The 15,285-nt window shown below is 40.8% G+C and overlaps 1 protein-coding gene across 1 annotated transcript in view; it reads right to left on the bottom strand.

Moving 5' to 3' along the window:
• Positions 1-15,285, bottom strand: part of cc2d2a (coiled-coil and C2 domain containing 2A) — a 148,993-nt gene that overhangs the window by 73,745 nt on the left and 59,963 nt on the right. Inside the window, 3 exon segments of the mRNA XM_059988913.1 lie at positions 461-601; positions 6,958-7,058; positions 8,518-8,727. Coding sequence (XP_059844896.1) covers positions 461-601; positions 6,958-7,058; positions 8,518-8,727 — 452 coding nt within the window.

The raw sequence follows: 15,285 nt of genomic DNA, 5'->3' as shown, positions 1-15,285 counted from the left end.
CTGTAGTGGTTCTATTTCCAAGTTAATTGAATTTCTACATTTTTACTGTTTCCAATTTTAAATCCTGGAAGTCCTTACACACTGGAACAGTAGGATCACCAACAGCAGAAGGATTTCAGCGGCTCACCACTGCATTTTGGAGGGCATTTAGGGATGTGCTGGCTTTGCCAGTGACATTCCACATATTTTTAATGAATAAAACAAATTCCACTGTTAGTCTCTCATTTTATGAATTTTAAAATTAATTATGTTTGTTCTTACTAACAAACATATGGGAGGGTATAGGGTATGTAAGAGGCACAGGTTGGGGGAATGGAGGGTCAGGAGTAAATGGGGAGAACAGAGAAGGGGTTATGGGGTGTAACGGGAAGGAAAACTGGTAGAAGCAGCATTGTAAAATGAATACAGCTAATTGTGTAGCAACTCCATGATTGAAAACTGAAAACGAAAATCACTTCACCTTCTAAGATGTAGCTTCACTGGTGTGTTGGTAAATTTCTGGAACTCTCTAAGTGACTTTATGTCTTTCCATACTTTAACAATATTCTTTAGCAGGGTCTGATCTTTTTCTTGTTCCATGTGGCACATCCTTCGGGTTGCTCTGTGAAAAGATATTTGCATTTATTTTTGTATTTTGATTATAAAAACCTTAAATCTAATGAAAAGCTTCCCTCTTTAGCTCCTTACGTTTGTAGTTCAGTTGGTTTTAGTGTTGTGAAAGCTTTAACCCAGATTTTTTTTTAAAGTCACTCAGCATTCTTGGCTGACTTTTCTCAAAAAACGTTCTCACTGCTGATTAATTTAGCCTCCTTTCTGAAAAAGCAATAATGCCACAAGGAAAAAGTTGTCTTCTCAGCAAAGAAAGCAGATATAATTCTTTTCATGTTTGAATAAAAACACCTCAGTGTTTGTTGAGCACAATAATTAAAATACATCTTGTTCTGTTTAATACTATGGCACCAATCAACACAATTTCCAATATTGCTTGTGAATCAATTTACCCTAGCAAATAATAAGAAAAAAATAACTACATAATTCATCATTTGTATGCCTGTTTGTTGCACTAGATTTATTTATGACTTGCACTTGGCAGTAACATTACTTTTTCCACATAGTTGTTGAATCAAATTTCCTGTTTCATGCATTAGTTGGTTTCCATGGTGCTGGATAATATTGCTGCTTCAAGAATGATATTAATCCTATTCCCCCTTTGGCCGTACAAGTAAACACCCTACCAGATGGCATCAGATTTAATTCTGATTTGTGCTGTATCAGCTTCTTGAGTTGTTTAGTAGTTGGTGCAATATAATTAATCACGGTGTTACTGGGAGACAAAAGCAAAGGTTTGCAACAGCTCCTGATCAATGCCCACTCCTGCAATGAATGTATCTGTAGAGATTACACCCACATACAAATCATAGGTATGATAATCCATTGTCAAATGCAGATTGATACGACACATGCAAATATACAACTGGTTGAAGTGCAGCAGGATCTGCTTACATTTGTGGGGCCATATCTGTTGCAAATTGCAGAGTTAGAGAAGGGAGTGATAGCATTTGATTGAACAGAAGGAAGCTATTCAGCATGTCATGCCCAAACCATCCAAAATTGGAATTATTTAGCTTACTCTCAACTCTTCAATAACCTTAGTTATTGAAGTTACAGATCAATAAATAGACATCTAATACATTTTAAATACAGTCAGATGTATCTATTTGCAGAAGTGAAACACTGCAGACCTGTGGCTGCCACCAAGTGGCTGATACCAAACACCACCAACAAAAACAGGGAACTGCTGTGTGCATTTTTATATCAAATTTGAAATTTGATATTTGAGATATCAAATATAAAATCAACACAATATATACTCTAGAAGAATAACTCTGACCATGTATTTTGGAAAACAGGTGCACTAAATCATCCTTTATCATGGATGGTAAACAGTGATCTAATCGTTTGAATGCACTGCAGTGTAAGTCCTGTTATCCTGCTCCTGCTACCCCATACTACAGATGTCTCTTCCAATAACATGTGATACCCCATCCCACCAACAGCCCCATTTTGGAAAAATGTGAGGAAAGGGAGGAAAATTATAATCCTCGTCTCTAACTACACCCATTCTCCCCTCCACAACCATCCTCCTCCATCTGGCAGAACTGGTCTTCACCCTCAATAATTTTTTTCCTTCCGCTCCTCCCACTTTCTCCACACTTGAGGGGTAACCCTGTGCACCCTCATGGGCCTCAGCTATGTCTGTCTTTTCACTAGCTAGGTAGAACTGTGCATGTTCCCAACCTTCCCCAGTAATGTTCGCCCCCAAAAATCGGTCAGGGTCTATCCAAAACAGAAACCCTGGATCAATAGTTCTGTGCGTGCTGTGTGAGACAGAGCTTTCACCACCGGTAACCAACAGGAACTCAAGAACTGCAGTTACAGTCTATGCAAAGTCATCAAGGCAGTGAAACAACAGCACAGGGACAAGATCCAAACACAACTCTCCACCAACAACACATACAGCTTATGGCAAGGTCTGCACACCACTGCAGACTTCAAAGCTAAGTGTGGTGGTGCTGCCAACACCGTTGCCTCTCTCCCAGACGAGCTAAATCACTTTTACTCTTGGTTTGTTGTCACCAATACCGAGCCCCTGAGGAGAGCCGCCAGTGACCTGCACCTTGGTCATCTCTGAGGCTGAGGTACGCAGGTGTTTCCAACCAGTGACAGTCGCGAGGCTGCGGGACCAGACAGCATCTGAGGGCGGGCACTCAGGATGTACGTGACACAACTGGCAGGTGTATTTCCAGACATTTTTTAATCTCTCCCTCTCCCAGTGTAGAATGCCCTCCTGCTTCAAAACATCCACCATTGTCCCTGTACCTAAAAAGACCAAGGTAACATGTCTGAACAATTGGCATCCTGTCGCACTCACCTCAATAATAAGCAAATGCTTTGAGAGGCTGGTCAAGGACTACAGCTGCAGCTTGCTACCACCCACACTGGATTCCCTATAATTCACAACCGTTCGACAGATGACCCAATAGCCACAGCTCTACATACCATCCTTACACACTTGGAGAAGAGGGGTGCTTAAGTGACTTTGCTGTTCTTGGACTACAATTCAGCACTCAACACCATAATTTCTTCCAGGCTTAACAAGAAGCTCAGAGACCTCGGCCACCTTGCCTTGTGTAGCTGGATCCTGGACTTCCTGTCAGATTGCCAGCAGGTGGTAAGAGTGGGCTCCCTCACCTCTGAGCCTCAACACAAGTGCCCCTCAGGTCTGTGTCCTAAGCCCCCCCTGTTACAATCTCTCCCTCAACGTCACAAAAAGAAAGGAACTGGTTGTGGACGACAGAAGGAATGGAGACAGGTTAACCCCTATTGGATCTGGGGTTGAGAGGGTGATCAGTTCCTCGGCATAAACATCATTCAGGATCTCACGTGGTCTGCACATACCGGCTGTGAGGTGAAAAAAGCACAACAGCACCTCTTTCACCTCAGACGGCTGAAGAAATTTGGCATGAGTCCCCAGATCCTAAGGGCTTACTACAGGGGCACAATTGAGAGCATCCTGACTGGCTGCATCATTGCCTGGTATGGGAACTGTACTTCCCTCAATCTCAGGACTCTGCAGAGAGTGGAGTGGACAGCCCATTGCATCTGTAGATGTCAACTTCCCACTGTTCAGGACATTTGTAGAGATAGGTGCGTAAACAGGGCCCGAAGGATCATTCGGACCCGAGTCACTCCAACCACAAACTGTTCCAGCTTCTACCATTCAGGAAATGGTACTGCAGCATAAAATCCAGAACCAACAGTCTCTGGGACAGCTTCTTCCACCAGGTCATTAGAATGATTAATTCACGCTGTTACGTTTGTATTTCTATGCTATATTGACTGTCCTGTTGTACATACTATTTATTACAAATTACTATAAATTGGACATTGCACATTCAGACAGAGATGTAACATTAAGATTTTTATTCCTCATGTATATGAAGGATGTAATAAATAAAGTCAATTCAATTATGTTCTCCAACACCTCCTTCGCGACACTAACTGCATTGGGGCTGCTTCCTGCACCCATGCTGAGCTCATCAATTTCATCAACTTTGCCTCTTCACTTCCACCCTGCCCTTAAATTCACTTGGTTAACTTCTGACACCTTCCTCCCATTCTCAATCTCTCTGTCCCCATCTCTGGAGACAAACTGCCAACCTACACCTTTTATAAACCTACCAATTCCCACGGTTATCTTGACATACTTCTTCCCACCCTGTCTGCTGGAAAAAATGCTATTCCCTTTTCTCAGTTCTTCATCTCCACTGCATCTGTTCCCAATATGAGCTTTTCTTTCCAGGACATCAAAGATATTTTCCTTCTTCAAACAACAGGATTTCCCTTCCTCCACCATTGATGCTGCCCTAACCTGCATCTCCTACATTTCCTACATGACCCTGCTCACCCTGTATTCTGGCCACCTTAACAGTGACAGAGTTCCTCTAGTCCTTACCTACCAGCCCAATAGTCCTCACATCAAACTCATCATTCTCCACAACTTCTGTCATCTCTAAAGGGATCCTACCACCAAATCTTTACCTCCCCCCACCCCCCACTTTCTGCAGGGTTTGCTCTTTCCATAATTCCCTTGTCTAGTTGTCCCTCCCTACTGATCTCCCTCCCAGCATGTATCCCTACAAGTGGCCGAAGTGCTACACCTGCGCATCCACCTCCATTCAGAGCCCCAAACAATCCTTCCATGTGAGACAACACCTCACCCATGAATCTTCTGGGATTGTCTACTGTATCTAGTGTGCCTGATGCCATCACCTGTACATCGGTGAGATATTTTGTAAATTGGGGGATCGCTTTGTCGAGCGCCTCTGTTGCATCATCCAAAAGTAGAACTTCCTGGTGGCCACAATTTTAATTCAGATTCCTATTCCCACTCCGGCAGCCATGATGAGGCCAGTCTCAGGGTGGAGGAGTAACACCTTGTATTCCTTCTGGGTAGCCTCCAACCTGATGGCATGAATATTGATTTCTCCTTCCGGTAAAAAAATTCCTTCCCCCATCCCTTCTTCTACTATTCCCCATTCTCACCTCTCCTGGTGTCCTCCTTCTTTTCTGTCTCCTATGGTCCACTCTCCTCTCCTATCAGATTCCTTCCTCTCCAGCCTGTTTCCTTTTCCATCCATCTGGTTTCACCCATCACCTTCTAGCTATCCTCCTTCCCCTCTTCCCACCTTTTTATTCTGGTATCCTCCCCCTTCCTTTCCATTCCTGATGAAGGATCTCAACCTGAAATGTCGACTCTTTATTCACGTCCATAGATGCTGCCTGACCTGCTGAGTTCCTCCAGCACTTTGTACGTGTTGCTTTCGATTTCCAGGATTTTCAGAATTTCTCCTGTTAATAACCCACTCTCCTTGCCTATAACAATCCACTACTGAAAAACCAATAGAATAAATCTGATAATCCATTGTACCTTGGCAGAGATGGACTAAAATGTTGTCTAGACTACTGGACGGTATTCCCACTAATGACCAAACACTTCTACTTCCACTTTTTAAAAACACTTTACACCACAGTAATATAGAGTTTCCAATGGAATCAGCAAGTTTAGAGGAAAGAGGAAATATACACATATTCCAGACATTGGTTATAGTTGTAAACCAAGTCACATGCATGACTTCTGGTGTTCTGTCCTTCAATCAGAGCTGTGGCAATACGTGTTGGTGGCTACATTCCAGGTCCCCAGCCTTGACTGTACTTGGACCCTGGCTTATATTCAGGGTTCAGGATTTCTTGACAATCGCATGCAAGATTATTATAAATTTACAACTGTGGGAGCTGGAGCAATAAGGGAATGCTACGATATAACTCTCCTAAAATTAATAGAAATAAATAGAAGTTGTAGAACTTGATCATTAAATATGAGCAAGCAGTTGTATTGTAAAGATCAAAGGGACACCAGCCAACCAATGGATACTGAGATGTAGCAAAGCTTTAAAAGTTCACTGTTAAAGTTAGTCATTTGGATTAATAGTAATCTCTGTTATGTATCCACTGAAGCTTGAAGTACAAGGATTTTAATATTTAGCATAAACAGAACATTAGATTAGATTTATTTATTAATCACATGTATATCAAAACATATAGTGAAATGTGTCATTTGAATTAACAACCAACACATTTTTCAGAACCATGGTTCTACATGAAACAATACAAAAATTACACTGAACTATGTAAAAACACAGAAAAAAAATTACACTAGACTACAGACCTACCCAGGACTGCATAAAGTGAATAAAACAGTGCAGGCATTACAATAAATAATAAACAAGACAATAGGCACAGTTGAGGGCAGTACGTTGCTGTCAGTCCAGTCTCTGGGTATTGAGGAGTCTGTTGGCTTGGGGGAAGAAACTGCTATGTAGTCTGGTTGTGAGAGCCTGAATGCTTCGGTGTCTTTTCCCAGAATGGCAGCAGGGAGAAGAGTTTGTATGAGGGGTGCATGGGGTCCTTCAAAATGCTGTTTCATAAGGCTGTGGCCTCGGTCTCCAAGACATAGGCTTCCGACCCCTGGACTTGTCAACCTAGGAGCGTCAACATCCCGACTCACTGAGCCTTCGATCCCAGGACTCACTGATCACATGCTTTGGGCCTCAGGACCTGCTGACCGACCTCTGATTTCCAAACCGGAGGCCTGCAGACCTCAGACTCTGCCTCAGAGATTGCTGCCTCTGACTTTGGAGTATTCTTACTTGAACTTCGACCTTCAGCTCCTTCTCCTTATTCTTTATTTACTGCTGCTGATCTCTCACTCTCCTCATCCCTGCCCCTACCCCTAACTTCCTGTTCCAGCTCCAAAAAAACTTCCCCATGAACCTTTGTCACAAACCTGACAGACGTCACAGCTGGACACCATTTTGATAAGTAAATCTTCCTTACCGGATCTCTGATTTATATTCCACAAGTCTGTGCTGTGCCAGTGAATTCTGCACACTTTGGCCATCGGTAATGTTGTTCACTGCATTCCTTAGAGCACGTAACTGTAAACATAAACCATGACAAAATAATTACTGTCAACTAATTATAATACTCTAATACAATGCATTCCAGTTAATTGGGGCACATCAGGACCAGTACATTTTGGCCCAATTAAGCAGCTGCCCCAATTAGCCAAACTTTCATGGAATAGTTAAAGGTATAAAAAACTATCATTTCGCTGAGTAACAAGTTATGTAATTAAATGAAATACAAAACAAATTTGAACATTACCAATATTATTACAGTTTTATGGTACTGTAATAGTTCCTAACAGTTTATCAATGGATGAATTCATCCAGTATACACTGCCATGTCTTTTTGATTGACTGCAAGCGAACAAAATCATTGCAGACACCAGGTGTAGATAATGGACTGCCTTCATACAATGCTATAGATGACTACATCCTCCAAATCTTCATTTTTGTTGTAACGCTCAAGATGATTGTCAATATTTTCTAATTCTTGTAGTTCCTAACTTGTTGGAGGAGTGAAATGGCTTAATTTTCACTCATGGTCATTTCTAGCATCTCAAAGCCTGCATTTATGAAATCACAGTGAGCAAAACAAATCTGAATTGTCTTACTGCTTATTTCTCACCGACTATCAATGACAAAATTCACTAGTATTTGAACACACACACACAACTGACAGCATTTAACAACTGTTTGCTTTAAGTACAGTGTGGTATCTAATGGCCGCACAAGTGCACGTGTCTGGCGCAAGTTAGAACCTATTTGGCAACAGTCTCCAACCCCTATAAAGTGGCTAGTGCCACTATTTGGAATCCCGGCTATTTTCTCGATTAATGTTTGTTCGTTAAGAGTTTCCCAAATCAGTGGCTGCCTCAATTAAATGATGGCCCAATTTACCATAATCCATTGTATACGCTTATAGCCATTTAATGCTAGTTAACCCAATATACTGTCCATGCTTAACAATAAACTAGTGTAAAGTGTTCTATATAAAATATTAATCAACTTCCGGAACATATTTAAAAAAACATTTAAACAATATGTTCTAAGGTTGGTTACTTTGCATCAAAATCCATCATAGAACACATAATGAATTGAATGGATGTCATCAATTCAATAGTTTTAGACTTCATCACATACTATATATTTCAATGAATTAGTGTGTTCAATCTTGTTCAAAGATTGTCATTTTAAATTAGCAAAATAATTGCAAACCTATTTTCCTTTCATCAATAACGTTGCAATCATTTCTTTGACCATGATTTCAAAGCTAGTTTTAAATATGATTTACAGCAAGTGTGTATATGCAGCAATGATGTATTCAAACAGGCACGTTACATAAAAAAAAAAATCACAATTAGCTCTTTTGATGGGCTGTTGCATGTCGTGACATTCATTTACGAAACTGGACTCTCAGCTGATGTCACGCTGCAAGTTAAGGCTGAAATTTCATCACTCCCTGGTCTCTTCCGCAGTAAAATGTTCATACCTTGTCAGCGTAAAGAGTGGCAAGGTTCTTCTGCTGTCGAAGTTGATACTGGTCATACAGCTGAATCAGCTTAGTTGCCAATACATGCTCACGGCTGAACATAGGGTGGTGGGTGAATACAATACCGGCAACATCAATGTCGAGTTGAAAATGTCCTTGTAGCTCTGCTGATCCAGTGATATATTGATTATTGTACTTGGACTTCTCAGCCTGAAATTACAACAAGAAGATTGCTGAGCCCTCTTTAGTTTCTACTCTACATTCAGAAAAAAAAATGGTAGTGTAGTGGTTAGCACAACATTTCCCGGTACCAGCGGCCCAGGTTCAATTCCCACCGCTGTCTGTAAGGAGCTTGTACGTTTTCCCCGTGACCACATGTTTCCTCTGAGTGCACTGGTGGGGGAGGAGGAGGAAGATGGGGTAGGGGGAGGGGGAAGAAAAATTTCCATTTTGCTATGAATTGCCCTAATCAGCTCAAGAAGTGCAACCAGGAAACAGTTGCACAGAAAATAACATACCTATAACTTGTTTGAGAGTCTGATTTTCAAAGTATACCACAAAAGATTATTAATAAAAATGAAATGGCTCAGAATTGGAGATGTATGACAGAAGTCACTAATTTGAATTGCGATAGGAGGCTGGCAGTATGGATAAAGGATTCAGATGCATAGAGTACTATATTACAGAAACAGGTCCTTCGGCCCTTCTACTCCATGCCAGCCTGGTTTTCTGCCTAGTCCCATCTAACTGTACCCAAATCAAGCCTTCAAGCCTCTCTCATCCATGTAGCTATCCAAACTTCTCTTAAATGTTACAATTCCACATTCACGGCAGCACCTGAATAAAGAGGTTTCCCCTCAGATTCCCCTAAATATTTCACCTTTCTAATCCTATGATCCGTAGTTCTACTCTCACCAAACCTGATGGGGAAAAGCCTGTAAATATTTATGCAATCTATGCCCCTCGTAACTGTGTAAACTATCCTCATTTTCCTATGTGCCAGAGTAAAATATCCTAACTTGTTCAACCGTTCCCTATAACTCTGATCCTTAAGTCATGGCAACATTCTTGGAATTTTTTTCTGCACTCTGTTCCAACATTTCTATAATGGAACATAAAGGTATTTTATTTAAGCATTAATCAAGTGCCCTTTACCATTTTCACTCTTACATATCTATCCGGCCCATTTGGTATTCTCTGTATACATGTTCCTTTGATGTATTGTAAATATAATTCTACTTTTATGTTTCAGTTTAAGCACTGTACTTTTACTGATGCAAGAATATCTAGGATTTGACAGCCTTCCTTTCTTGAATGAATGAATATGCCTCATTTGTACCTCAACCTCTCTGCTGGCTGCTTATTTAGTTTCACTGGCTGTCTTTGAATTTAATCCAACAAGTCCTGAGAAATTTAGTCCTCCTCCCGTTGAAAATTTGAATTTTTGTTATCCTTGTCCTTTTCTACTAATGTTTCAAACCTAATAGCATCATGTTCATTGCTCATAAAATGTTCAGTTACTAACGCATATTCCTTAGAAATAATTCCAGCACTGCCCCCTTCTTATTTTATTGGAAACATATAGCAAACATACTTAAATTACACAATCCAGAGCCAAAACTTCTTTCTAATCATATTTCAGGTCTCCCCCTTTATAGAAAGAGAACATTCTCAGTCCGTTTAATCTTTCATGAGCGTTAAGCATTCTCAGTACAGGTATTGCCATTTTTGCAATTTCCCTAGGGATTTATACACATTTTCATAGAATTGTTACAGCATGGATGGAGGCATATGACCCACTGAGTCCATACATGCTAAATGACAAATCAATCAATAATCCCACTCTTTCCCTCTCAAGCTACTTTGTCGTACATTTACCCAAAGGTTTTAATTAAATTTGAATTCTTGTAGATGAAGAATTCTCAATATGCTATTTTTGATTTCTAATCATTGTTTAAATGCTTTGTGAAATGTATCTGCTCTGACCTTTGTGTACCTCTCTCCAGTTCCTATTTTCCAAAAAGTATTTGCCCTTTGCCCACGTACTCAAAAAAATTGCCACTCAGTTCTCCAGCCTTCCTGTTACTGTTGGTGCCATAGAAATCCTTTATACAAATACTGAACAACAGTTTTAGCACAAATTCCCACGCATCATTTCTTCTCAGCAACCTGAGTACCAATCTTGATTTCTTAATGCCATTTCATTATCTTTTATGCCACTAATTCTACACTCTTTGACTTTAGACATGAATCTGTAAAGCAGTGCCCTATACAAGGCTTTTTAAAAATTTCATTATTTTTTGCATTACTCTCACCCACCTTTTCAGCATATTAAAATAAGTCAAAAAGATTGGAGAAGTACAATCTTCCTGTTTAGTTCATATTATATTTTAAAATCCTAGATGCTTTTCAATTGTACTTTTGAGTAGGAAATCCAGTATCTTTCCTAACCTTCACATTAAGCTGATCAATCAATAGATTCCCGAAATTCATCTGTTTCCTTATTAAATTGAGGAATGATGTTAGCTGCCTGTCTTTTGTATATTTTATATATGTAACAAAACTATACATGATTGTTTACACTGGTGAGACTAAATTATCTACATAGATAGAACTACCTGCACCTTCTCCACTTGATCCCAGCTTTGTAACAAGGGGAAAATAAAACTCCAGATGCTGTAATGTAAACATGGAGAAAATTTGAACAATTGTTAAAAATGCTCAGCAGACCAGACAGTATCTATGGAGAGAGAAACAGAGGTAGCATCTCAAGTTGAATAACATTTCATCAGACTAGGAAAAGATACAAATCAAACATTATAAATTGTAGAGAAGGGGTGATGGATGGGGAGAACATTGAAAATGATTGTAATAGAGTGGAGACCCCCTCAACAAAAGAAGCAGCCCATGTCTGCATGTAGCAAAACCTAGACAACCTTTAGGTTCAAAGTGATAAATGGCAAGGATGTGAAAAATCACTAACTTGAAGGGCAGGGAATTTGTCCTAGAAGCCTGCCCAACATTTATCTCTCGAACAGTATTAAGAAAAACTGGCCTGATCAGCTTACTCATGTACGAGTTTGTTGTGCTCAGATTTGTTGCTGCCTTTCCCATTTTACAACATTTTAAACACTTCAGGATGTTCTGGCACTGTGCAAAAGGTTTACAAATGCAAACCTAGTTTTATAGATACAGAAATATCATTATATATCTAAAGAAAGTTTGTATTTTTATACGTATAACCAGAAATAGCAGCACTTATTTGGAAACTATATCAAACAGTGCTTCAGGGAGGCACACTAGTATGGATGCCAGAGCTAAAATGGTTGGTGAACCACCCTCCCCACCCCATCCACTGGTTCATTAAGTCCATAAACAGCAAACAACTATAATCCATATTTTTTTTAAAAAAACAGTACATTTGAAACACCATTACTCAATTATAAAATTTAACATTTCATTTTTAAAATATTGATTTTTAGTTCAGATTTAGATTAGGCTTTCTCAGAATCTATTTAGGGATCTAAGGATCACACTTTAATGCAAATTTGAACCACTACAATAATTAAACAATAGTGAAATTATCCTCAATGCAAAATGAAATACAATTCCTTCAACAAGCATTCCTTGAGTATAATGAAGGGTGCAATATTAATGCTACAGTAATCATTCCACAGATAATATTCATTTCTGCAGGTTTTAAAACAGATCTAAAATGTTTTCATATTTAATCTGAATGATATTAAAAATCTTGCATTCCTGAAATGGATCTGTGCTCAGTGGCTTTCATGCATATTGAAATTGCATAAAATGCTGGCTTCACAAAAGTCTCAGAGTACTAACCATAATGGATCCAAATCTCACCAAGAACCACAGCTGGCATTGCTGCCACAAAAGCTGCAGTGACCTGGGTTCAATACTATCTTTGGTTGCAGCATGATCTCCCAGTGACTGCATGAGTTTCCTGTAGCTGTTCTAGTCTTATCCCACATATTATGATGTTTCACTGGGTTAATGAGCCACTGTAATTTGCCTCTAGTGTCGGTGAGTAGCATATAAATCAGGGGAAAGTTGATGGCTGTGCGACAGGAAAAAGTTACGGGGAGATAAGAGTAGTAATGGGTCTGACAAGAATGCTCTGAGAGCCAGTATTGACTCAGTGAGCCAAATTACCCTTTCTGGAAATATGAAGCTGGCTTATTTTAAGAAGGAATTTACAAAGTTTAACTTCTTTACTAGAATGAAATCCCATTACATTAATCCTTGAAAATCAACTGACTTGAAGGCAGGACCTGGATTTTCCACAAGATGCCACCAAAACAATAGCAGTTATCAAAAACATTTTCAGAATTCAACACAGTCAAGACCATAAGACATTGGAGCAGAATTGGGCTATTCTGTCCTTTGAGTCTGCTCTGCCATTTCATCATTGCTAATCTGCGTTCTTCTCAGCCCTAAATTCCTGCCTTCTCCCCATATCCTCTCAAGCCCTGACTTATAAGAATCAATCAACCTCTGTCTTAAATATACACAAGGATTTGGCCTCCACAGCTGCTTCTGGCAAAGAATTCCACAGATTCACCACCCTTTGGCTAAAGAAATTCCTCCTCATCTCTGTTCTAAATGGACATCCCGCTATTCTGAAGCTGTATCCTTTGGTCTTAGACTCCCTCACCATAGGAAGTATCCTCTCCAAGTGGCTGAGGGTTTGGAACAGGGGGCAGGGATTCAGATTTCTGGATCATTGGGACCTCTTTTGGGTTGGGTGAGACCTGTACAAAAAGGACGGGTTGCACTTGAATCCCAGGGGGACCAATATCCTCGCGGGCAGGTTTGATAGAGCTGTTGGGGAGGGTTTAAGCTAGTTTGGCAGGGGGGTGGGAAGCAGAATGTGAGTGCAGGGATTAAGGTAGAAGGACAAGGGCATGATGCTAAGAGTTCTGAGTTGATGAGGAAGGACAGGCAGGGAACAGAACATAATTGTTGCCAGTTAAAGGGATTGAAATGTGTCTATTTCAATGCTCGGAGTATTAGAAACAAGGAGGATGAACTTAGAGCATGGATTAGTACGTGGAACTACGATGTTGTGGCCGCTACTGAAACTTGGTTGGAGGAAGGACAGGATTGGATGATGCAGGTCCCGCGGTTCAGGTGTTTTAAAAGGAATAGGATGGGAGGTAGAAAAAGGGGGGGGGGGAGTGGCATTGCTGGTCAGGGATAGTATCACAGCTATAGAAAGGGAGGACGTTGCAGAAGGAGTGTCCACGGAGTCAGTCTGGGTGGAAGTCAGAAATAGGAAGGGATCAATCACTGTGCTGGGAGTAGTCTATAGGCCCCCAAATAGCCCTCGGGACACCGAGGAGCAGATAAGCAGGCAGATTTTAGAATGGAGCAGGAAATACAGAGTAGTAGTTATGGGTGATTTCAACTTCCCTCATATTGACTGGCACCCCCTGAGTGCAAGGGGGATTGATGGGGCTGAATTTGTCAGGTGTGTTCAAGAAGGATTCCTGACACAGTATGTGGACCGGCTGACGAGAGGAGAGGCCATACTGGATCTAGTTCTGTGTCAGGTGACAGACCTCTTAGTGGGGGAGCATTTTGGTGAGAGTGATCACAACTCCCTTAGCTTCAGCATAGCTATGGAAAGGGATAAAATCAGACAAAATGGTGAAGTGCTTAACTGGGGAAGGGCTAATTTTGAAGGGATGAGGCAGGAACTAGCGAGAGTAAATTGGAAACAGATGTTCAAAGGGGAAAGCACAGAAGTAATGTGGAGGAAGTTTAGGGACCACTTGAGCTGGGTTCAGGATAGGTTTGTCCCACTGAGGCAAGGAAAAAATGGTAGGAAAAGGGAACTGTGGCTGACAAAACATGTGAGGCAACTCGTCAAGAGGAAAAAGGAAGCATATGTTAGATATAAGAAGCAGGAAGTAGGAGGAGCTTATGAGAAATATAGGGTAGCCAGGAAAGTGCTAAAGAAAGGACTTAGGAGAGTTCAAAGGGGGCATGAGAAGGCCTTGGCATGTAGGATTAAGGAGCTCCAAGGCGTTCTATGCGTATGTGAAGAATAGGAGGATGACGAGAATGAGAATGACGAGAAAGGATAAAGAGGGCAACATGTGCCTGGAGGCAGAGGAGGTTGGAGAGGTCCTAAATGAATACTTTGCTTCAGTACTCACAAGTGAAAAGGATCTTGATCAGAATGAGGTCAAAGTAGAGCGGGCCTGTGTGCTGGACAGTGTGGAGATTAAGGAAGAAGTGCTGGATCTTCTTAAAAACATTAAGATTGACAAATGCCCAGGGCCAGATATGATACACCCCAGGTTGTTGTCGGAATTGAGAGAAGAGATCGCAGGAGCATTAGCTATGATCTTTGAATCCTCTTTGGCTGCCGGGGAAGTGTCGAAGGACTGGAGAATGGCAAATGTAGTTCCCTTGTTTAAAAAAGGTAATAGGGAGAAACCCGGAAACTATAGACCGGTGAGTTTTACATCAGTGGTATGCAAACTACTGGAAAGAATTCTTAAGGATAGGATCTTTGAGCATTTGGAGTAGTACAGTCTACTCATGGATCGTCAACATGGCTTTGTGAAGGGAAGATCATGCCTCACGAGCCTGATTGAGTTTTTTGAAGAGGTAACAAAAGAAATTGATGAGGGTAGGGCAGTGGATGTGCTCTACATGGACTTTAGCAAAACATTTGACAAGGTCCCTCATGAGAGACTCATCCAGAAAGTCATGAGTCATGGGATAAGTGGAACCTTG

The sequence above is a fragment of the Hypanus sabinus genome, chromosome 14 (assembly GCF_030144855.1).
Source record: "Hypanus sabinus isolate sHypSab1 chromosome 14, sHypSab1.hap1, whole genome shotgun sequence".
Lineage (NCBI taxonomy): Eukaryota > Metazoa > Chordata > Chondrichthyes > Myliobatiformes > Dasyatidae > Hypanus > Hypanus sabinus.
This window is presented reverse-complemented; position numbering and strand designations above follow the sequence as displayed.